Raw genomic sequence first — 25,963 nt, 5'->3', positions numbered from 1 at the left:
AATAGCTTTTCACGCATTGAAAGAAACATCAACAAAGCCAATTGTTTTTTCTCCTTCTGAAAATGACTTTATTATTAAAATATAAGTTTTTTTCCGTGTATTGATATTGATTTCTTTTTCTAAAACTAAATTATTTAAACTAATCTGCTCATAGAAACATGTGAACTCTACTTCGTCAATTTGTAAAGGTAAAAGGTCAATCTCTCATTTTAAAATCGCCAATTTAAAAACGAATGTAAATCATACTTAATTTCTGAAAGGATTTTCAAAATATTAAACAAATCACAACATGCAGCAAAAAAAGGTTATGAAAAAGCAAATAAATGGCAATGTAAAATGGAAAGCATTGAAAGATACAACCGCAGAGCACCTAATTAGTTTACGTTTTTGTTTTAAATTGGGTTTGTGCATAAAATGTGTATAAAGGGGAATAATTATACAGTAGTGCATAAAATTTGTATAAAGGGAATAATTATATAGTAGTGCTTAAAATGTGTATAAAGGGAATAATCATATAGTAGTGCATAAAATGTGAAAAAGGGGAATATTTAGTCAACAAATGCTGAAATTTAAATAAATAAGATTACATAAATGCAACACATTTTTAAAAGTGAATCAAAATTCAAGTTTGGGGTGGGGGGGGGGGGGGGTTGGAGGGGTCATTCATAAAAGACGTCATTCGCGAGCATGACAAGGGTAGAGAGGTGAGTTTGAATTTTTTTGGATAAGCTTACTTACGGGATAGTAATAACCGACATGCACATGTATGTATAACATTTAAAGAAATTGATATTCTTAAAACAAAAAGTGAACTAATTATGCTTTAAAAGTTAATAAAATATTTATATTCAAGTTGTCGGACTCAATATTTTTTAAATGCTATTTCGGAAATAATAAAAATATAATTATATTCATGCAAAATACCAATAAAAAAAACGTGTTTAGTATGTAATTATTTTATGCAACTATATCCTGCTTTGTTGGACAATAGTAAAAAGTAAATTATACTATATTGTTAAATTTAAAATATTGCATAAAAATGTTCATAAAAAATAATTATTGATAATTTTCTTTAGTATGTAGACCTACATGTAGAAATAAAAGTGTTTTTTCTGAAGGGAGCTTTTGCTAACGAATTTCTTTTACTTGCGATTTCGCTCGGTTAACTACTTATTGAAAAACTGACGATACCCAGGGTTAAAAGTGATGTACACAAAAATTGTGACAGCACCATGGATGTTCCCTGAAATGGTACACAGGTTGTTGATGGTATACAAGTTGAAAACCCCAGAGTTTAACCATTGAAAAATCTGGGGGTACAAGATCCTGACCCAGCCAATTGTAAAGCCTGGCACGCTTGTTGGGACATACAGCACGGCTAGAATTAAGATCATCTTTACCAGCCGTTTCTCTTTCACCGTTAACAAACCGGAATTTGTGGGAGTGGTGGAATTAGAAGACAGTGTTTTCACGGCCATGCGAACAGTCGATGATTTTCTGAGAGCTCTAGACATGATGACGACACACAAGATTGTCGCGATTTGGCAGACGAATGGAATCGTCACCAAGGATACGATGTCATGTGCCATCACAATCTCGTAGTAAATAGCTGTTTCACAAACGACATACCTGTAAAAATGTTTCTCTTCGTCGAATTTCAACTGGGTACACATGGTCCAAAACAAAGGAATGTTATTAGCAAGTAGGAATATAAAGATGAAGACGAATATAATGTACGTTTGTTTCATTGTGAACATTGTTTTAAAAGTGAATGGAAACGTGACACAAAGACATCTTTCGATAGAAATATATATCGTTATGATAGAGGACAAGTCACTAAAGATGAGGCGTGCAAATGAGAAACCTCTTTGTGGGACTTTGTAATCTATGATAGAATCGCTGGGGAAAATCCTGGAGATTCGGCAAATGTTGTAAGCTATAGTGCAGCATCCGGCGAGGCAGTCACTCGAAGAGAGGACAAACAGCGTCAGATTCATGGATGCCCTGAAGCCGATCTTGGCGAAGACGACTAGGTTGATGCCGTTGGTGATGATGCCGAAAATGGCGAACAAGGTAGAGCCGGCGGTGATGATGTAGACATCAACGATAATGTTGGTGGTGTCCGATACAACGGTTTGCTGTGGTGATGTTGTAGGAGCTTGTTTGGGATGATTCAGGAGCGCGTCTGTAGTCTCCATCGACTCAAAGAGAATACAAAAATCTGCAATCTGTAAGTTTAAAACTCGCATAAAAATACTCATCCATTGATTCCATGAATTATTTATATGGAATTAATACATACAAATACAAAAGAGAAGAGCCATGCAGAGATGTGTTTTGTGATAAATAAACCGGGAGTGATCTCCCCTAAACTTTCTCGAATATTCTTATATAAAACAACAGGGGATGGGAACTCGGGCTATAGACATGATTTTTAATCCATTTTAAATACTTAAAGTTTTAAAAATAGAATAAAATCTCGTAGACCAAAGAATTGCACACCAAGTGAATGCCAAAAAAAAAGTGCATAATAGTGCGCAATATTATTAGTACTTTAAAAATTTACATAAGTTTTTTGAGGAATCGGAAATAGCGTAAATTACTACTTCCGGTCAACGGAAATTACTCAACATTTAACAGAAGGTAGAGAATTAGATTTTATACCTACATGTTAATTTTCATTTATCTATCTGAAATAGTACTCAAGTTATAGGCTTTTGAAAGATTCAAAGTAGAAGAAGTACCATTTCCGGTAATCGGAAATCGCTCAAAAGTTGATACGGATCTACGATTTTGATAAAATACTTTTATATGAAATTTCATCAACCTAGCTGTAACGGTACTCAAGTTATCGTGTTTACACACGGACACACACACACAAAGACAGACAGACACACAGACATACGAACAGAATTGCAAATCCCAGTTTTTCAGACTGGATTACGCATAAAACCTCTTAATTTTGATAAATCTGGATTGATAATTTTTGCCCGATTAAAATAAGTCCTCTATACTTCGGGTGTGATAAAGGACTGAGATGTAATACGGTCAAAATTGTTAAAATTTCAAGTGATTTCTGTGCACGATTACAATACTTTCTCTATACTTCGTATATACGAGAAAGTAGAAAGAAAGAGTAAAATGTGTGTTAAGTAAGGAAATGAAGAAAGGAAAACCCATGGTTACACCTATTGTTATAAGAAGCATGAAAAATGTTATAACCACCAACATCAACACTATAACCACCCTCACACAAACAATAACCACCCTCAGCAATACTATAACCACCAATACACATACAATAACCACTCTCAACAATACTATTACCACAATCAGCAATACTATAACCACCAACACACATACAAAAACCACCCTCAACAATACTATAACCAACTTAACAATGCTATAACCACCATCACACATACTATAACCACCCTCACACATACAATAACCACACTCACACATACTATAACCACACTCACCCATACTATAACAACCTTCACACATACTATAACCACCCTCACACATACTATAACAACACTCACACATACTATAACCATACTCACACATATTTTAACCACCTTCACACATACTATAACCACCTTCACACATACTATATCCACCATCACACATACTATAACAACCCTCACACATGCTATAACCACCATCACACATGCTATAACCACACTCACCCATACTATAACAACCTTCACACATACTATAACCACCCTCACACATACTATAACCACACTCACACATACTATAACCATACTCACACATATTTTAACCACCTTCACACATACTATAACCACCTTCACACATACTATAACCACCATCACACATGCTATAACCACCCTCACACATACTATAACCACCCTCACACATACTATAACCACCATCACACATACTATAACAACCCTCACACATACTATAACCAACATCACACATACTATAACCACCCTCACACATACTATAATCACCATCACAAATACTATAACCACCCTCACACATACTATAACCACCCTCACACATACTATAACCACCCTCACACATTCTATAACCACCCTAACACATACTATAATCACACTCACACATACTATACCCACCATCACACATACTATAACCACCTTCACACATACTATAACCACCCTCACACATACTATAACCACCCTCACATACTATAACCACCCTCACACATACTATAACCACCCTCACACACTATAACCACCCTCACACATACTATTACCACCCTCACACATACTATTACCACCCTCACACATACTATAACAACACTCACACATATTATAACCACCATCACACATACTATAACCACCCTCACACATACTATAACCACCCTCACATACTATAACCACCCTCACACATACTATAACCACCCTCACACACTATAACCACCCTTACACATACTATAACCACCCTCACACATACTATAACCACCCTAACTAATACTATCACCACCAATTTTATAATTGCAGTAACCATATTCACTGATTTAACCACCTCAAGATTGTTATGTATGTTATAAATATCCTCATTAATGTAATAACCACCATAACTTATGTTACTACCATTCTCTCCATTCATATTGACCCTTGCTGTCCGCAACACAATCCCCATAATTGTTTGATTGCATTTTATTGTATATGTCTTTTCTTTTAAATATATTGATTTAATTTTCATCAAGTAAATTACTATAGTAAAATTCATGTTATAAAATCAAGTTACTTTTAGCTGGTAGTTTTAAATAGTTACAGTTTTGAAAGCAGTTCGATGCTTTTCGCCATGACTTTATGTAACTAAACTCAGACTAAGTAAACTTCACTTCAAATAATTCTCAGAATTAATTGAACATTTTATCTGATAATACTATACAGTTCATGCAAGAGTAAAATGGTAATGAAAAGGCTTGATCTAAACTAGTGCAAGGCTTGTAGGTGATGTATACATTACCTTCAAAACGTTGTAGCTACAATCAAATGACTAAACTGATAATAGTCGTTCTAAGTTTAATTTATCTGTAGGTTTCCTTGTTTGTTTTTTTATACCGTGGACAAAGAATTATACCACTTCGAACGTAAAGCATTGTAGTTGTTTATAGGAATAGACATCTAACTAGGTTGTCAGTAATAAAGAATTAATGTGTATAGCAATTCTCAAATATCAATAATTTCCTAGCATTTATTTTTACGACTTTCATACGTTCAGCTTATTTTTCCCAACGGGATAGACATAAAATCCATTTAAAGAAAATCAACATTCAATTATATACATTTTAGAATCCTATATTGTTCAGTAACACTTTTTTTTTATTAATAACGTTTCTTTTATTAATAACGATTTAAATAAATATAATGCAAGATTAAATTTAAGTATAATATAATTTATTTATTGTAAACGTTTCATAATGTCTAGAAACCATGCACAATATCATGTAATGGTTGTTGAGAAATGTTTATTGCAAGATTTTGTCACAAGACAGTTTGTAAAATGTTCTGATATAATTTACCATTATCTGGTAAATGCATGTATCGTAGCACAAATAGACCTACTCATTGTGCGTCTGTTATCAACTCTTAAGATCTGGGTAGGGCAAAATAACTTTCTAAACTGCTTTTTACATACAGTTGGGTTGTTTGTTTCTAATGTTATTGACTTACTTCACGAACAAACATATCTTATGTTTTCATGGCATGAACTGCAGTCATATCTAGCATCGAAAAAACAGTTTTTTTAAAGTGTAAGGATTATTTTCCTGAGCATAACCTGCCTTATTGTCTAACAAGTCAGTTTATTATCAATAAAGGTTTTTGTTCGAAAAAAGAATAATTCTACGGCTGGTTATGATATTGTAATTGGAAAAAATTGTTTTTGGAACAAGTATAGCACTTTTTGCCTGAAACTAGGCTATGCTATTGTTTTTAGGTCATGACTGTAGATCTCATCTACACTATTTCGAGAAGAGTTTTAATGCAGCTAATGAAATATAACATGTAGCTATGTACTGTCACTTGCTATATATTATTCGGATAGATAGAATATCCTCATTATATATATATATATATATATATATATATATATATATATATATATATATATTGACTTCAATATGATTGATTTAGGCTGCTTGCCATTAAGACTACTCAGCTGTTTTGTATTTCAGGACATGAATTATTCTTAGCCCGAGCCAGAATTTTCCTGCCCTGCCGATTCCCCCGCCCCCCTCTCCAATGTTAAAAATTCTTTCTAGACGACCTACCTGTCTCAGGCTTCTTATCTTACGTATTTCCACCGTACATGTTATAGATCTCTTGGTTGGTTCTATAAATATTGTAAATACTGTAGACGTGTGTTTATATTTTGAACATTTTTAGTACACATATTATATACCACAGAGGGGTTTGTGTGGTTTATTAATTTGATATTCTGTGCCACATAGGGTAAGGGTAGAATATGGTAGAGCTATATAACACTGCCTTTTTAAAAATATTTCTTCTGTTAACAAATAAGTTTATCTACCATTTCCACCCTAATACATAGTGTAAATTATGTATAAGTCTTAACTAATTTAATTAAAACTATTTCGCTCCGTAACAATGTTCGTACGCAAAATTGTTCACTTCTCAAAGCCATTTTCAAAGTGAAATAAATTGAAATGCTATTAAGCCTCCAAAACGTCACCCCTGTTTGTGTTACTTGTTATTGAAGAAGAAAAAAATATATATCAATCACAAATGTTGCATGAAAAAATATTATAAGGGAATGCAAAGAAATAAATTGTTCTGTTAAACGTGCATATTACGGTTTTTTTTTTAAATCTACCTTTTATTTATTTTATACACGGAATGTACTGTTTATTAATTATTTTTAAATCAACAACAGTTTAGAAGCAGTTCCTGAATTTACTCAATGTTTACTTTTATCTTTGCGTTTGCGGATAAAATGGGTTATTATAGTCGTTCACTAAATATAATCAGATGCGTCAGGTCCCACCTCCCCCCCCCCCCTCCTCTCTCTAGCCCCGTTTTCAAGAGTGCGATAGGCTGCGGATACGTAAAGCTATTGTAGTCGTTCCCTAAATCTAATCGAGGGGGTCCTCTGGGGCCCCAGCATTGTGCTGTTTTAGCGTCACAGAACTCTTGTTTTAATAGAGCAGCAGACTGACGATCAGATTGGGTATTAAGTCATTTATTACATTAAATCAGGCACAGCTGCTATACCCCGGTTGGGTGCAATTTGATGCCCCGTGTTCTGCTGTAAGTGCTTAGGTTTACCTTTAAGTTTGTGTTTATATTCGCGTTTAAGTTTGCATTATTTACTGCATTACGTTTGCGTTTCTGTTTTTTTCGTTTTTATGTTTGTTTTTTGGTTTGCGTTTGTGTTTCTGCTTGCGTTTGCTTTTGTGTTTTTGTTGTGGTTGTGGTTGTGGTTAGGGTTAAGTTTAGAACTAGGTTTAGGGTTATGTGTTATTTTCTCAAACGTCCAAATTTGCATATAAACATTTAATTGGAAAATTACAATTTACCGAGTATATAGGCATACTGCTTAAAAAACACACAACTGATGGTCCTTTACAGATAAGTTTTTACAGAAATTACGTTTTTGACAAATTTCTATTTTTTATATAATTTCGTAATTTTAAATTGATTTGTTTTTGTGAATTTAAAATTGTTCAGTAAGATATTATTTTTAAAAATGTGAAGATAAATGTTATTTGCAGAAAAAATGAATTATTCATCAAAGAAAATAAAACCAATGAAATCATTATTTTGCATTAATACTTAATTTATTTCCGACTTTTATACCTTTACTAGCCATCGGTACCCGTTTCATGTGAAGTATAGGCCTATATATTTTTAATGTTATATATATTTGGAAATAATAAGTTATAAAATAGTTATTGATCAAAATTCAACACTACACGTTGATATATTAGTGGCAAAACAAAAAGTAACCAAATAGCTAAAAATCCGGAACATTTAAATAAACAAAGGCTAACAATATCTAATATGTTATTAAAAAGTTATTGGTCAAAACGCAATGTGCTTTACTACATGTTGTACAATATTAGTGACAATGCAAAAATATAACTAAATAGCTAAAAATCTAGAGTAGATAGAGTCTAAATCTAGATCTTAGCGTCTACGTCTAGTTTTTGCGTAGATCTAGTCTAGATCTAGAATATCTAGATCTAGAACCCAAATAAATAAAGTAAATTTTATAAGTTTAGGCCGGGAAAATCGTATTGTATACATTTCATAGCGTACGTAGCTCTAAATCATATATGAATGAAATAGTTCATTTCTTTATTTTATTCTAAGCTCGGAAGATGACGTCATTAGTTCCGTGCTCTTTCATTGTTAAATGCGTTCTTGTCCCAACTATAAACACTTTTCCGGTTGCATAATTAAAATGGTTTTTCTACATTCGAATACACTTTAATTTTTTATTTTTCTTCTTGAAATAAAATTGTGTTTACACATTTAACACATCTACCATATTATTTTCAACAAAAGTCCGTATCAAGTTCTCCATATATCGCTGAAGATTCTGATGTGATATCCTGCGAAAATATTTTACGGACAGAGAGAGAGAGAGAGAGAGAGAGAGAGAGAGAGAGAGAGAGAAGTGCGCACAAGGTCTATTATATATTAGGATTAGAGATTCAAATGTTAAGAAATTCAAATTTTCTTAAAATCACATATTCAGAGATTCACATTATTTTCATTTTCACATTTTCAGATTTACATATTTTCAGATAATCACAATTTTAATATATTCACAGAGCTTCCCATTTTTTAAGAGCTGGGGACAATCAGCATGGAATCGACACCAAGGATACCATGTCATGTGTCATCACAAGCTCGTAGTAAAAGTGGACTGTCTACCCGAAGGTCTTGAGTTCGGATCCCGAGCTAGTTTGTGCAGGACGTACCTTTGTCCACCCAGCTCTGATGGGTACCTAACCAACGTTAGTGAACAAAGATAGCTGGGCATAAAGCTGACCATATTATATTCCTGCATGTCGAAGTTATTGAAACTAGTGATTTCTTCTCCATCTGACCCATGTGTCGTTGGCACGAACGAGAAGACTTTATAACGAAACTAGCCGTCGCTGACAGGCACTGCACTGGCCTCTGTGAAAAACCTTAATGATCGTGACTTTTATGTTTATTAAGCATCATAAACAAAATGTAATGTATATAGAAAGAATTAAAATATATAATACTGAACACCTATTAGGTTACGTTGTTTTTTTTTTTTTAAATTGGTTTCGTTATATCGATGTCCTCGGGCGCAAACCGTTTAACTCGAAAAAATTCAATTTTCTGTTTTTTATATAAATCAAAAGCCAGTATGATTCCCCATAATGCCTGAAAATAGTATAGAAATCTGGAAAGTGATTATCGAGATTAGATGACCCTAATGATTTAATCATTTGAAAAACCGCCTTATTATTTCTTGCACAAAAAATCTCGGCGCAAAACGAATCAAGCGATATCTATAGGTAAGCTTTAGACCAGCAAGTAAATAACATAATTTTAAATAACAGCAATCAAAGTACTTGTAAGTAATGATATTTGATTAATTATGCTATCTTATTCTTTTACATTTTATCATTTTGAAGAATAATAAACAATTTATGTTTATTTAATGAAGCCAATTTCAAATTAGCTTTTCGATAACCAAACTGTTTTGTTTATATTTTTATTAGGCTAACAAAATGGTTTGAAAATAGATCTAGATCAGGGGTTCCCAACCTATTTTTTACTCTAGAGCACATTCTAAAATATCGGTAGGGTGGCGGGCACCACCTATTTTAAATCGACAAACTCCTTCCAGAGGCGTAGCGACCCTTCCCGTCACCCGGGGACAAAACTTTCGATTTGCACCCCCCCCTCAAATTTTCGATTTGCACCCCCCTCAAATTTTCGATTTGAATCCCCCCCCTCAAATTTTCGATTTGCACCCCCTCCCCCCTCAAACTTTCGATTTCCATCCCCTTTAACCTTTCAATACTGTTTATGAAAAAAATTCTGTCTCTGTCGAATAGTGAGAGGCGTGCACATACGAATCGTTCGGCGGGCGCCATGGCGCCCGCGGGCACGGGGTTGGGAACCCCTGATCTAGATTCTAGAATCTAGTCTAGATCTAGAGATCAATTATTTAAAACATATTATCCTAATTTTACTTCCGCAAGCTTATGCAATAAATATAATTAATTTTAATTAATTACTAGGTTTAGGCTGCGGGTTTATCATCGTTTAAAGAAATGTTTTACAAGTATGCTTTAATGTTAAACACATTACGACTTTAGCTTAGTAATCAGCATGCTAAATTGTAGTGCAGGCAATGTATATGAAGAGGAATTATTCGTCAACAAATAAATAAAATCGCATAAATACAACTCATTCATAAAACTGACTAAATAGAATAGAGTTAATAAAAAAATACATCACGCGCGTATAGATGTGAGGTCGATTTTTTGTATACTTATCGAAGATCAAAATCCACATGAACAAATTATGTTTTACATGTACAAAATGGTATTCTGAATGTAATTCGAATTAATAATGTTTTTAAAAATAATAGAAAGTTAATATATTATATTCACGAAAAATACCAACTTTATAAAAATAAAACTTATTTAGCTTAATAACAAACTACTGCAACTTTATCGAGTTGTGTTGTATTACATGATTAAAGTAGACATAGCAATGTTCTCAAAATTAGGAAATGTTGCTTAAAATGTTTAAAAAAAAATTAATCCTTATAGAAATTAATGATATTTTTGCCATAGAATGGATTTTGCTAAGGACTTAATCTTAATTTATCTGTTCACTAATTATTAAAAACTGACGATACCCAGGGTATTAAGTGATGTACACAAAAATTGTGACAGCACCGTGGATGTTGCCCAACATGAAACACAGGTTGCTGATGGTGTACAGGTTGAAAGCACCAGAGGCTAACCACTGAAAAATCTGGGGGTACAGGAGCCTGACCCAGCCAATCGTAAAGCCTGGCACGCTTGTTGGGACATACAACACGGCTAGAAGTAAGATCATCTCCACCAGCCGTTTCTCTTTCCAAGTTAACAATCCGGAGTTTGTGGGAGTCGTGGTATCCGTAGAGCGGGTTTTCACTGCCAACCGAACAAACGACGATTTTCTGAGAGCTCTAGACATGACGACGATCTGTGTTTCTTCCGGGGGCGGGGGGGGCGGGCGGCACTTGATATTTTTGTGGAGGTGGACAACATTTTCCGAACGAGGGGGGGGGGGCGTACACTGGTAAAAGTATGTTTTCTATATAAATTCCATTTTTCTCGGGGGTGGGGGGTGGGCTGTGCCTGGAAGAAACTCTGATGCCGACACACACAACGGTCAAGATTTCACACAAAAATGGAGTTGTCACCAAGGTTACGATATCATGGGCCGTATCATACTCGTAGTAAAAAGCTATTTCACAATCGACATACCTGTAAAAATATTTTTCTTCGTCGAATTTTAACTGGGTACACATTGACAAAAACAAGGGAATGTTATTAGAAGAAGCAATATAAGGATGAAGATAAATATATTGCATGTATGTTTCATAGTAAACATTGTTTGAAAAGTGTTTGGAAGAGTGACAGAAATACATAGTTCTATAGACATATAAATCGTTGTGACATAAGACATATCAATGAAGATGAGGCGAGCAAATGAGAAATCTCTATGAAGGACTCGGTAATTTGTGATAGAATCGTCAGGGAAAATCCTGTAGAATCTGCTGATGTTGTAAGCTATAGTGCAGCATCCCATGAGGCAATCACTTGAAGAGAGGACAAACAGCGTCATATTTATAATGGTTTTAATGCCGATTTTGATAAACACGATCTTTTTAATGATGTTGGTGATGATGCCGAAAATTGCAAAAAGGGTGGAGCCGACGGTGATGATGTAGACATCAATAAAGATGTAGATGGTGTCCGACACGATGATTTGTTGCTGTAGTGATGATGTTGGAACTACATCAGGATGTATCAACTTTGCGGCCGTGGTCTCCATTGTCGAAAAATGAATACTAAAATCTGTAATTTTAAAACTTGCATTTAAATATTCAGCGATTGATTTAATTTATTATCTAAAGCAGAAGAGGCTGACAGGGACATGTGATGTGAAATAAAAGGAACAAGACAGAAATGTTTGAAGCAAAGGGATGAAGTTTAGTAATACCTAACGTTTTACCTGATTTTGTAAACACCCATTCTAATTTCATAAAAATCATCACTAAAGATATAGCTAATCTAACCAATGCTATGTTATTAATGATATAACCACCCTCACCATCAAAAATACAATAACCACCCTCACCAAATACCATCCGAAATAATATAATCACCACATTAACGAATGCAACAACCACCTTGTGCGAAGCAATAACCAACTCCACCATCAGTGTTTCTTACAGGTATCTCTTCGGGGGGTTCTACCCCCCCCCCCCGAACGAAATGGAATTTATCTAAATATATATATATATAATTTTAAGTGTCCGGCACCCCTCCTGCTCGGAGAAAAAAGTCTGGAAGAAACACTGTTCACTTTTCCGTCCACACAATGGTGTTTTTGCATTCTATAGTGTACGTCATTTGTAAAAAGATATACAAACTTTATCCTCATCAAGTAAATGACATTAACAATCCACATATTTAAAAAAGGCTATTATTATTTTTAAAAAAACCTCCAGCCCACCTTTAGATCTCGGGTGGTTATAGCATTTACTGTTGTACATGCATGTATGTTCTACACCATGACGTTATGTTACTAAACTTAGACATGCCATCTTTATTTCAAATAATTCTCAGAATTAATTGAACATTTTGCCTGGAATTACTACTCAGTTCATGCAAAAGTAAAATGGTAATGAATAGGATTGACCTAAACTAGTGCAAGGCTTGTAGTTGATGTATATGTTACCTGAAAAAGGTGTAGCTACACTCGAATGACTAAACTGATAATAGTCGTTCTAAGTTTAATTCATCTGTAGGTCTCCTTTTTTTATACAGTGGACAAAAAAGATAACTCGACGAACATTAATCATTATACTTCATCTGTTTATTGGTATAGACATACTCGTTTGTCAACAACAAAAACGATTATAGCAATGTTAAAACATCAGTAAAATTGATTTGTACAACTATTATTTCAATTTTAGTTAATTTTTCATGTATGAATTATGCCATAACATCCTTTTAAAGACAACCAACATCATATACACATAAAAAGCGTATATTTTTTTAAATACACTTTGGAAAATTGATATAGATTTAAATAAATGTAAAGCATACATAAGATTTACTATAATGTTTTCAATGTATTTTGAACGTTTCACTATTATAATAGATTGACGACAGAAGCCTGTGGTTGTATATAACACATTTATTGGGTCTAACTACCTCACGATGGTAACACACAGAGAGGACGGAAGGAAGTACACAAGGGACATCACTCAAGATAACAATATTATAAATATAACTAATACAGAAGAGTGAGTTCCCTTGACCTCACAATTATTTCAATCTATTACATCCCTTTACCCTTAGAACACAATAACACATCTCTCAATAGAACAATTGATAGTATCCTAAAATCACCAATTATATTGTAACATGAACACTATGGTAGATTACATCCTTACAAACAATGCACAATATGCTACAACATAATCAAAATACAAAACAATGATGTCAAAGTCCTTTTGACCTTTAAAATCATAGGTCTAACTTATTTGGGACTTTGATTGTCCTGTTTGACCTTCTCAGTGGCCTTTGATTTGGTGACTCAATATTCTGACCATTTGGATTCTCTATCTCAGGAGGTCTAGGATTTAAATCATTAACTCCAGAATTTACATTTTCTGACTCCAGACAACTTGGTTCACTCATATCAACAGAACTTGGTTGTGGAACAAACTGAGTTGGTGTGAACTGTTCAGATTTGGTGGGATTGACAGATTCACACTTATTATCTGCACAAGTTATTTTTAACTTTATAAGGCACAGGTCCTGTACATTGAACAATTTGACCTGGTATCCATTTTTCCTTTCTCCCATAATCTCTTAGATACACATTCTCATTAACACCAAATTCTCTTTCAATGAATGTCTTGTCATGATCTAATGGAACTATTTTTGAATTGGCATCTGAAAGTATTATGCTATTATTCAGATCCTTAATTGACATAGATTTCTTTGATTGATCAATTTTCTCAGGTAATCTGATAGTGCTTTCCTGGTAACCAAAAATACTGTTTATGAGTAATATTCTGGACCATATCACTTTGCAACTGTGATCCAGTATTTGAAATGGGTGTATTAAATGGCAAAAATCTTTTTCTTTTCTTTTGATGTTACCCTTTTAGTTTCTGTAAGTGCTAATGATGTTAGCAAAGTTGTTTGATGATCACATTCCTTCTTACTAATGTATTTTCTTTAAAACATTTGAAATTGCCATATCACCATAATCATTTATTAAGTTACAAATACTTTGTTTAGGCAATTCTGACTGATAATGGACTGCATCTTCTCCATCTTTTATATTATCTTCACAAAGGTTTTTATTTCTTATTTAATATGGCCTTAAGTCATCATTCACAGACTCTTCAGGCCAACCATTCTTACAGTACTCATATACTTTTATTAAGCACTCATCTTTTTGTGTTTCTCTTTTAATATCATTCACATTTATATTGGAGTTATCCATGATAGTGAAGAGAACAAATACATCTTCTGGTACATAGCTCAGGCTTTGGTTTTTTAAAGGTAATCTACTAAGACTATCTGCACTATTCTCAGATCCAGGTTTGTATCTCAATTCATAATTGTATGCAGTTAGTGTGATAGCCCATCTTTGAATTCTTGGTGAGGCATGCTCAGGTAGGGGTTTGTTTTCTCCAAATAAACCTAGCAATGGTTTATGATCTGTAAAGATGGTGAACTTCCTACCAAACAGAAACTTATGAAATTTCTTAACACCAAAAATGATGCCTAAGCCTTCCCTATCTAACTGAGAATAATTTTTCTCAGCCTGGTTCAAAGATCTACTGGCAAAAGCAATGGGTCTGTCACCCTTCTCATCCATGTGGGACAAGACTGCTCCTACACCATCTGGTGAAGCATCACATGTTAATATAAGTCTTTTCCCTGGGTCATAGTGAGTTAGTAAGGTGTCAGCAGACAAAGCCTCTTTTGCTGTGTTAAAAGCAGCTTCTTGTTGTTTACTCCAGTGCCAAGTTGCATTTTTCTGTAGCAGCTTGTACAGTGGTGATAGTTTACCAGACAGATTCCCTATGAACTTTGCATAGTAATTTATCAAGCCCAAAAAAGCTCTTAGTTGTTGGGTACTTTCAGGTTTGGGTGCTTCTTTAATGGCTTTTGTTTTCTCAGGTTGAGGTCTGATACCTTGCTTGCTTAATATATAACCAAGAAAACTAATTTCTTTCAGCATGAATTGACATTTATCTTTGTTTATCTTTAAACCTTTTTCACCAACAATTTTCAAGACTTTATCTAGTGTTTTAAGATGTTCAGTGTCATTCTTACCAGTTATGTACACATTGTCAAAATAAACACAAACATTTGGAATATCCTTAAAAATACTGTCCATGACAGCTTGGAAAATTCCAGGGCTAGATGATATGCCAAAACATAGTCTTTCATATTGGTAGAGTCCTTTATGTGTGTTTATTGTCGTATAGACTTTTGAATCTGGATGCAGTTCTAGTTGAGTGTAAGCATGACTAAAGTCTAATTCAGTGAATTTGTCTCCTCCTGCCAAATTCAAAGAGATTTCCTCAATGTTAGGTATAGGGTACCTATTTAGCTCTATTTGCTTATTCAGTGTAGTTTTATAATCTCCACAAATTCTTATAGAACCATCCTTCTTTAACACTGGCACAATGGGTGTCGCCCAATCGGAATAGTCTACCTTCTTTATGATGCCATTAGATTCCAATCTACTTAGCTCATTTTCAATTTTATTCCTCATTGCATAAGGTGGAACTCTAGCTTTGCAGTATCTTGGATTTGTATCTTTAATGCTTAACTTCACTGTTCTATCATTTAGTAAACCTGAGTTACCAAAAACACATTTATTTTCAGATATAACTTTATCTAGTGAAGTAAGACTAGATTCTTTTACATTCTTCAATGAACAAATACTCTCCCAATTTAACTTAAGATTACTTAACCAGTTCCTACCTAGTAATGGCGGTCCATTTCCTTCAACCACAAGAAGAGGAAGTTTAACACTTTGACCATTATAACTTACATGAACCATACACTCTCCTATTACCGGAACATTGTCACCAGTGTATGTTGTTAAACACTTGTGACATGATTGTAGAGGCACTGATCCTCCTGTGACAGCGTCAAAATATTTCTTTGTTATGACTGTTAGAGATGCTCCAGTGTCAAGTTGGAAGCTGATGCTCTTACCGTTGATATTAACTGGTACATTGATGGGAGCATGACTTATTGATTTAACAGAGAACAGGTTGAAATCCGGCTGCAAATCAATTTGAGCATTTTCACAGGTAGAGTGGTTCATTTGTTGGGTTAGGTAGTCTTGGTGAGAGTTAACATAGTGCTGCCTTTGGTTGCGGTACTGTCTTGACTGGCTAGATTTAGCAACAGACGAAGACTTTGCAAAGCAGGCCTTGGCAATGTGACCTTGCTTACTGCACTTATAACAAGTTGCAGACCTTTGCATCGATGACATTTTTGATAATTATTACTAGATTTAGATCTAGGATTTGAACGAGCAGGGTGTTTAGCATAAGTTGGAATGCTCTGATGGGGTTGATGTTTATTGACTAACCTGCTGTTTACTGCATGGATCTCTGAAGGTGCTAAAGATCTCGCCGCATCTGATGACTGCTGGAATGACATTGCAAGTTGTATTGCTTTTTCCAATTTTAGATCTGACTCGAGCAGCAACTTTCTTTGAATATCAGGGCTGTTTACACCTGTCACAAACTTTTCACATAATCTGTCAGACAGCGTTTCTCCGAATTCACACAATTCACTTAAATGACGTAAAGCAGCAACATATTCTGATATTGACTCGTTTGGTTGACGAGTCCTACTGTCAAATCTAGCTCCACATAAAAACTTTGATGGGGTAGGCGCATGGTGGTCTGTTAGCAATTTGCTCAGCTCGTTAAAGCTCTTGGTATCTGGACTAGCTGGTGCGCATAAGTCCTTTAGTAGCCTGAATTGTTGAGGCCCTATGACTGTTAACAAAACAGCTCTCTTTTTGGCTTCTATCGTCACGTCGTTAGCTTCTAGGTAAAAGCTTAACCTCTCTAGGTAATCTTGAATGATTTCATCATTCGCATCAAATTCATTTATTTGGCCATACAGCGCCATTATTCTAGAAATAATTAGCTAATAAGCTCTAGCAAACCTCTTTTTTGCGTAAGTAGGTGCTCTTTCTAGTAGATGTTTATCCTTCGTCGCCAGTTATAATAGATTGACGACAGAAGCCTGTGGTTGTATATAACACATTTATTGGGTCTAACTACCTCACGATGGTAACACACAGAGAGGACGGAAGGAAGTACACAAGGGACATCACTCAAGATAACAATATTATAAATATAACTAATACAGAAGAGTGAGTTCCCTTGACCTCACAATTATTTCAATCTATTACAACTATCTCTTAAAACCATGCATTACAGCCCGTTATTGTTGCTGCGTAATGTTTATCGCCAGAGTTTGTCTCGTTACGGATTGCAAATGTCAAGTTGTAATGTAATTGATAATTTTCAGTTTTTAAATAATGTCTCCACAAAACGAATACTCATTGTACGTCTATCAACAAATGTTAAGTTCTGTGATAAAATAACACTCTTTTTAAACTGCATTTACATATAGTTGGGTAATTTGTTTCTAATGTTATTAACTTACTTCTCTAGGAAACAAACAGACCTATCTTGTGATTTTATGGTTGAACCGCAGTTATATCTAACATGACATAACTTTTTAAAAAAAAATTCTGAGCATAACCTGTCTTATTGTCTAACAAGTCAGTTTATTATCAATAACCGTTTTCGAAAAGACAATTCTACGGCCATTCTTGATATTGTGATTAGAAAAAAATATTGAAAAACGGTTTTAAGTACAATTATTGCACTTTTTGCCTGAAAGTTGGCTATAAAATTGGCTACAGTTAGTTAGCTCATGGCTGTAGATCTGATCTAGATTATTTCGAAAAGAGTTTTAATGCAGGTAATGAAATAAAACAGGTAGCTACGTACCTCTCACGATTTGATTTGCTGAACAAAATATGAATATTATTTTCTTGTCTTATATGATAATATGTAATAAAACAGTGGCAGTTTTTTTTTTGTACAGCTAGACACGGTGTCACTCTTTCCTAGTTAAAGATTATTCTGGTAGACAACAAAACATACTGTATATATATATATATATATATATATATATATATATATATATATATATATATATATATATATATATATCCCTGTGGTTCTACAGCCCATTATATGCTTTGACCTGCTTGTCTACTATTTTTCATTGAGACTTTTCCATTGTTTTTTTTTTCCATTGCATGAGTACATAGTGAAGGCCAGTCTTTTGAGATTTTTGTTACCTGTACTCCTCCTTTGTTGGACGTACTTTCTAGATAACCCATTAATCTCAGGCTTCCATATTGTATTTATCTACTACCTATATTGTAGGGTCATTGTACATATAGATCTCTTGGCTTGTTCTACATATAATCTATATACATCAGAAGGTTATGGGGATTATTCTTTTATCATTTTTACTTTCTCGTATATACGAAGTATAGAGAAAGTCTTGTAATCGTGCAAAAAAAATCGAGATTTTTGCAAATCTCGACGATTAACACCTCACTGATAAGGAAAAACATAATTTAGCAATCTTGTCCGTGTGTATGTGTGTGTGTCTGTCTATCAAAATCGTAGATCTTTATCAACTTTTGAGCGATTTCCGATAACCGGAAGTGGTCCTTATTTTGCTTTGAATTTTTTAAAAGCCTATAACTTTTTGCAAAATTTCAGATATATAAATAAAATTTCACGTGTATGTAAAAGATCTAATTCTCTACCGTCTATCAAATTTTGAGTAACGTCCGTTGACCGGAAGTACTAATTTACGCTATTTCCAATTTCTAAAAACGCATGTGAATTTATAAAGTACTAATAATATTGCGTACTATTATGCACATTTTTTTTGGCGTTCGCTTGGTACGCAATTCTTTTTTCTACTAGATTCTATTCTATTTTTAAAAGTTTAAGTAAACAAAAATCATGTCTATGTTCCGAGTTGCCATCCCACGTAGTGTTATATTAGAATATTCGAGAAAGTTTACGGGAGATCAATCCCGGTTTATTACATTTAAAAATCACTCGATTGTATCGCACCTAGGGATAATACACATATTATATAACACGAAGGGGTTATGCGTGGTTAATTTTTTGTTATACTGTGCACATTTTGTATGGTTTGAATAGGGTAAAGTTATATAAGACTGCTTTTTTACTTTCTCGTGTGTACGAAGTATAGAGAAAGTCTTGTAATCGTGCAAAACAAATCTAGATTTTTGCAAAAAAAAATAATTTTGCAATGTTGTCCGTATGTCTCTCTCTCACTCTGTGTGTGTGTGTGTGTGTGTGTGTGTGTGTGTGTGTGTGTGTGTGTGTGTTTGTGTTTGTAAACACGATAACTTGAGTACTGTTACAGCTAGGTTTATGAAATTTCACATATAGGTATCATATCAAAATCGTAGATCAGTATCAACTTTTGAGAGAATTTTTCAAAAGCCTATAACTTGACTACTTCAGATAGATAAATGAAATTTCACATGTAAGTAAAAGATCTAATTCTCTACCTTCTGACCAATTTTAAATATTAATTTGTGTTGACCGGAAGTAGTAATTTTCGCTATTTCCGATGTCTCAAAAAACGCATGTGAATTTATAAAGTACTCATAATATTCCACAATATTATGCACATTTTATTTGGCGTTGACTTCGTGTGCAATAGTTTTCTCAACGAGATTCTATTGCCATTCCCCTAGTGTTATATAACAATGTTCGAGAAAGTTTAGGGGATATCACTCCCGGTTGATTTATTTATTAAACAATGCCCACCATATTTTCAGTAATAGTTCTTCATGCCAAAATTCAACTTTAATTGTTAGGGAAATGTGATGGCTTTCAAACAAACAAGTATTTGGTTAATAATATGTAAAATGAATACTAAAAATTGTAAGATATTTTAGAACATGTAAAATTCTTACTAGTAGCTATTTCAAAATGTTATCGTGACTAAAGTTTTAATAAAACTGAAATATAGGCAGTTTAAATGTGATTGCTGTAAATGTAAATGCATAAATAAATAAACCGTGAGTGATGTCCCCTAAACTTTATCGAATATTCTTATATAACACTACTTTGGATGGCAACTCTGGATATAGATAATATTTTAAATCCATTTTTAATTACTTTTTAAAAGGTTTAAGTCTTTAAAAACTAATAAAAAATCATGTCTATTTCCCGAGTTGCCATTCCCTGTGAAAAGCCTTTCTGTAAAAAACCATGACTTGTGTTTTTAGTGATCAGTATACATCCGGCATTTCCTGATTTAAGGAAATATATTACATTTCAAATTAACCCTTACAAAAACCCGCCAAATCCAAAGCACAAGCACAAACGCAAACGCAAAACCAAACCTAAACCAAAAAAAAAACCTCCAACACAAACGCAGAAACAAACACACATGCAAACGCATAAGAATACTAGCCGTCTCGGCCAGGCTCTGCACTGGCCTCTGTGAAAAACATATTTGTAAAGAACCATGACTTGTGTGTTTAGTAATCAGCATATATCTAGCTTTGCCCGGGTTTATGGAGTATATTACTTTTCGAATTAACCCTAACCACCACAAACCAAAACAAAAGCACAAACTCAAACACAACCTCAAACATCACGCAAACTCAACACACAAAAACGGAAAACCAAATAAAAACACAAACGTAAACACAAATAAAAAAGCAAACCTGAACGCAAGCTATAACGCGGAACTTGAAGCCGTCGCTTGTGAGCTAGTTAGGGCTGATATTTTCATGTAAATACCAATATTAAAATAAAATAGCTTCCCAAGCAATGAAAGAAACATTAACAAAGGCATAGGTTTTTTTCTCTTCTAAGAGTGATTTTATTTTTGAAAATTCAGTTTTTTCAAGATTTCCGGTGTAAGAATATTGTTTTTTCTTTCAATATATACTTTTTTAACTACTGTTTTTTAAAAGATTTCCTAGGGTAGGCCAATATATATATATATATATATATATATATATATATATATATATATATATATATATATATATATATATATATATATATATATATATATATATATATATATATATATATATATATATATATATATATATATATATATTGTTTTCTCCTTCTCCTTTAAAAAAATAACTATATTTTAACTTTCAGATTTGTTGAAAATTATCAGGATACAAATAAGTCTTCCGGTCAAAAGTACGACTTTCTTACCCAAATCCGTAGGTCGTTCCGAAATTCATCACCTTTTTTAATGTGTACATGACTAAAATCAGAGCAATTATTCCGCTCATGGAAAGAGGTAACTTCTAGGCCTTAAGCGTCATTTCATAAAAGGTAAATCTCTTTTTACGAAATATCTAATTTAAAACAAAAATTAAATCATAATTCTTTTCTGAGAGCTTTTTAAAAATAATAAACAAATCACAATGTATATTAGAAAAAAGTTTTAAAATTGTTAAAAATTGAATTGTTAATAGGAAAGAATTGAAAGATGCAATACAGAGCATCTAATTAGTTTACGTTCTTGTTTTGAATTGAATTTGTCATTTAGTAATGCATGCAAGGTATATAAAGTGAAATTATTAGTCAAAAAACATTTAAATTTGAATAAAAAAAGATTTCAAAAATGCAACATATTCATGAAATTGATGAAAATAGTGCGTGTGTGGAGGGGGGGGGGTGAATTATAAATGACGCCATACTGAAAGAAATTGGAATAAATTTTGTATTTAAAGTTATTCACAAGCTAATATTTTTTTTTTAAAATGTATTACAAAATCCTGTGTTAAAAAAATCAAAGGATAGTGACTTGTGTGTTTATTAAGCATAATATACTCAGTATTACCAGGTTTGGGAAATATATTACTATTCTAATGAATGCCTATATGCTAAAAGTGACATTTCAGAAAATAACACAAAACCCTAAATATCACTCAAACAATAACCCTAACCACAACCAACAACAACTAAAATTGAAACACAAACGTAAACTTAAACGCAAACAAAAACACAAGAACAAGCGCAAATGGAAACGCAAACCAATCAAACAAAATCACAAACACAAAATAAAAGCAATCACAAACGCAAATACAAAGATAAACACAAACACGAACACGAACACAAACACAATTTCTAACAAAAACGCAATCGAAAACACGAACAAATCACAAACAGAAACTAAAATATAAATAAAAAAACAATGACAAATGAATGCACACACAAACACAAAAGCGAACACAAAATGCAAGCGCAAATGCAAACAAACATTAACATTAAAAAATCGTACACGTACACGTAAACGAACACAAACACAAACAAGAACATAAACACAAACACGAACACGAATAAAGTAAAAGTTTAATTGACGTTAAACGTGTACCCGTTCGTGGAAGTGGACGTGAATGTGAACACGAACGTGAACATAAACCAAAACGCAAAAGCAAAAAGCAAATCCTAAACACAAATACAAACTCAAGTACAAACAAACGGGATATGCAAACGCAAACGGAAACGCAAACATTAACACAAACGCAAACATAAACAAAACGCAAATGAAAACATAACGTAAACATGTAGGAAATTTAGGAACAGCTTGTAAACTGTTATTAATTAAAAACAATAATTAGTAAACAGTGTACTCAGTGTATAAAATAAATAAGCATTTGTGTTTTACCTGCTACATTGCACTTTATAATCATCGCAGGGCTCATGTCGTAGAGCACAGTTTTATCTGAATGAAATATTTCTTGATTTTTGCCCTTCCCTGTTGTTTTAGTTACTAGTTATGATTTCAAGTGATACGTATGCGGGGCTATTTTGGACCGTGGGGCTTCAACCAATACATTACATATAGACGAATATTGCATGGATATCCATTAGTTACCAGCTATTTAGGTTAATTTCAGAATAAAGTCTCTTTTAAATCGAAATAAAGGTTGCTGTTAGGTTTACAATATTAAGGACCACGATTGTAATTGGTTGAGTTCACAGAATCCGTAAAAAAAAACACTGTGGCCAAGAAAATCGAGATGTTAACGAATCTCGTAGTATCACACCTCCCTGAGTTTGAAAAAAACTTAGTTTTGCGATTTAGTCTGTATGTTCTTGTGTCTGTCTGTGAGCACGCTAACTTGAGTGCCGTTAAAGCTTAGTTGAAAATAATAAGTATCATATCAAACTATTAGTTTCGTATCAACTTTTGTGTGATTTCCAGATAACGGAAGTTGATCTTATTCTACTTTCTGTTTTTCAACAGTCTATAAGGTAAGTACCGTTTCAGTTAGATTGACGAAAATTCACACATACGTAGAGAATCCGTCTTTCTGATTTACGCCATATTCTGAGTGAGTTCCGGTGAACGGAAGTAGTACTTTATCTTATTTCCAATATCTGAGACAACACATATCAATTTACTTTTTACTTAATTAACTATTCTGTATTTTGTCCGTCATAGTCGGAAAATTTTGAGCTAATTTTTTTTTATACACTTTTACAGGACCGAGGTATTTGAACTTTTCTCACAGGTAACGACTCGAAGGTAATGTATTTTGAAATAAATGTTAATGAATCAGATTATTAAGTAACTCTTAGAAAATTCACTAAGATTTTCTTTATAAGGCACCAATGTTCCGCACTATTATACACACATTGTTTGCTTCTTTATTTGGTGCACAGTGTTTTCTTTCTACGAGATTCTATTATATTGAAAACATTCAAGTATTTTAAAATTGTTTTTTAAAAATGTCTATATTACGTTTACACTGTAGTTCTTGTGTCGTTCCCCTTAGTGAAAGTTTAGGTGAGATCGATCTCGTTTTATTTTTACACGATTCTACATATTTCTATCAACAACTTATTACCCGCATTACTCATCCTGACATGAGACTGAGTAGCCTCCTTTGCGAAACAAACATCAGCGGTGCTATTGACATTGTAATTATCCTTTCTACAAAATAATATTCCATCAATTCATCACAAACAAAAGTTTCATCATTAAAAAAAATTCTCCTGCTGAAATTTATCCGACATTACAATGTGCATCGTAACTACTAAAACTTTCCCACTTATGGCATTAAAATGGGGATCCATTTTACACATGTTTGTGTTCGTTGATTTAAACAGATGTTATTGAAACTAATCTCGTAATGATTTCGCTGCTTGTGACATGAGTTAAAATAAATAATCAGATCATTTTGGCTTTCGAGAATAATAATACAGAGCAGTTTCTTTAAAAGAGTTATATTTCAACATTTATTCTCTCAGACATTAATTCAAATTACGAATAAATTTCATTGTCATTATTTGTAACCTATTTTTTTAATCTTCAATGTATAGAAAAATAAGAACAGTAAAATTAAGTCCCAGGTAAAGTAAATCTTCTTATAGATTTTACGACTTACAAATTAGCACAATTGGTGAGTGGTTGGCAAATATCTAAGTGGGTTTTACATAAAAATAAACAGTATATGACGAAAGGGGATGGGTCGGTGATTGAAGGGGTGTGCTTGGGGATGGGAGGGGTCTAACTCGATTATTTTGCATTACTTAAAAAACATATTGCTTCTTTCTATTGAAATGAAGTGGGAAAATTAAATCAATTTATCTCAACCATCCTGTAGTAAATAAAATTGATTGTAGAAAATTGCCAGCCAATTAGTGAGTTCTCATTATAATCCTTTAAGGAGAATACAAACATTTTAACATGTGGTATTTCGCACAAGTAAACATGAGGTTTTAAAACAATGAAGTTTTATTAAAATGTTATTGTAAATTACTGTTCGAAATCATAACACAAAACTTTTTTTTTCAATTTCAAAACAAAATATGATTTTTTTTCTTATAAATTATGCTATATTGAAGAGCTTTGAGCTCAAAGCTTTTAATTCACACTTTTATGAAAATCAAACGAATCAGTGTTCATTTCTCCTCTAGTTTTATTTGAGCAGTTGTGCAGCTAGAATGTAAGTCCTATTGCAAAATAGTACATATCAGTGTTCATTTCTCCTCTAGTTTTATTTGAGCAGTTGTGCAGCTAGAATGTAAGTCCTATTGCAAAATAGTACATAAATAACAACGCTTTGCTTTGTTACCATATTGAGTTTGCAAAATATGTTATTGAAATGGTTTTTTTAAATGACTTATACCAGCAAGGTTTTCAATTTGTTGTTTTGAAGCATTCATGTATTTTAACAATTCATTTTAGAAACTAATAAGGCAAAACGTTTTTATGTGTTGTCGATAAATATAATCTGATTAAACAAAAACATTGTAGTAAGTCTTATGTATTTATTTTTCGTAGACAGAGAGATTCAGTAATTAATGTGTTTAAACTGATGTTATTGAAAATGTTTATTCAGAATTTCAATTGTAAACAGGGTCTATTACGCTAATATTTTATTCGAAGATGTCATTTTGTTTTAAAACTAATAATATTAATAATTTACTTATCAAGAATTATTATACTATTCTTCATATACTACGTAAAAGCACTCAAAATAAATAACACGAATGCAAACTTTAAAAAAAAAACAATACTATAAATGATGTGGTTTAT

General features: G+C 33.1%; 1 protein-coding gene across 1 annotated transcript; it reads right to left on the bottom strand.

Annotated features, from left to right (window-relative positions):
* Positions 1-1,166: 1,166 nt before the first annotated feature.
* On the bottom strand, positions 1,167-2,198 carry LOC131942626 (uncharacterized). Its single transcript, XM_059302513.1, has one exon. The coding sequence runs from the start codon at positions 2,196-2,198 to the stop codon at positions 1,167-1,169; it is 1,032 nt and encodes a 343-aa protein (XP_059158496.1).
* Between the last annotated feature and the right edge of the window lie 23,765 nt (positions 2,199-25,963).

This window comes from Physella acuta, unplaced genomic scaffold, assembly GCF_028476545.2.
Source record: "Physella acuta isolate Inbredline_101_S28 unplaced genomic scaffold, ASM2847654v3 ptg000036l, whole genome shotgun sequence".
NCBI classification, from domain to species: domain Eukaryota; kingdom Metazoa; phylum Mollusca; class Gastropoda; family Physidae; genus Physella; species Physella acuta.
Note: the sequence above shows the minus strand (reverse complement) of the source record. Positions and strands in the feature narration are given on the sequence as shown.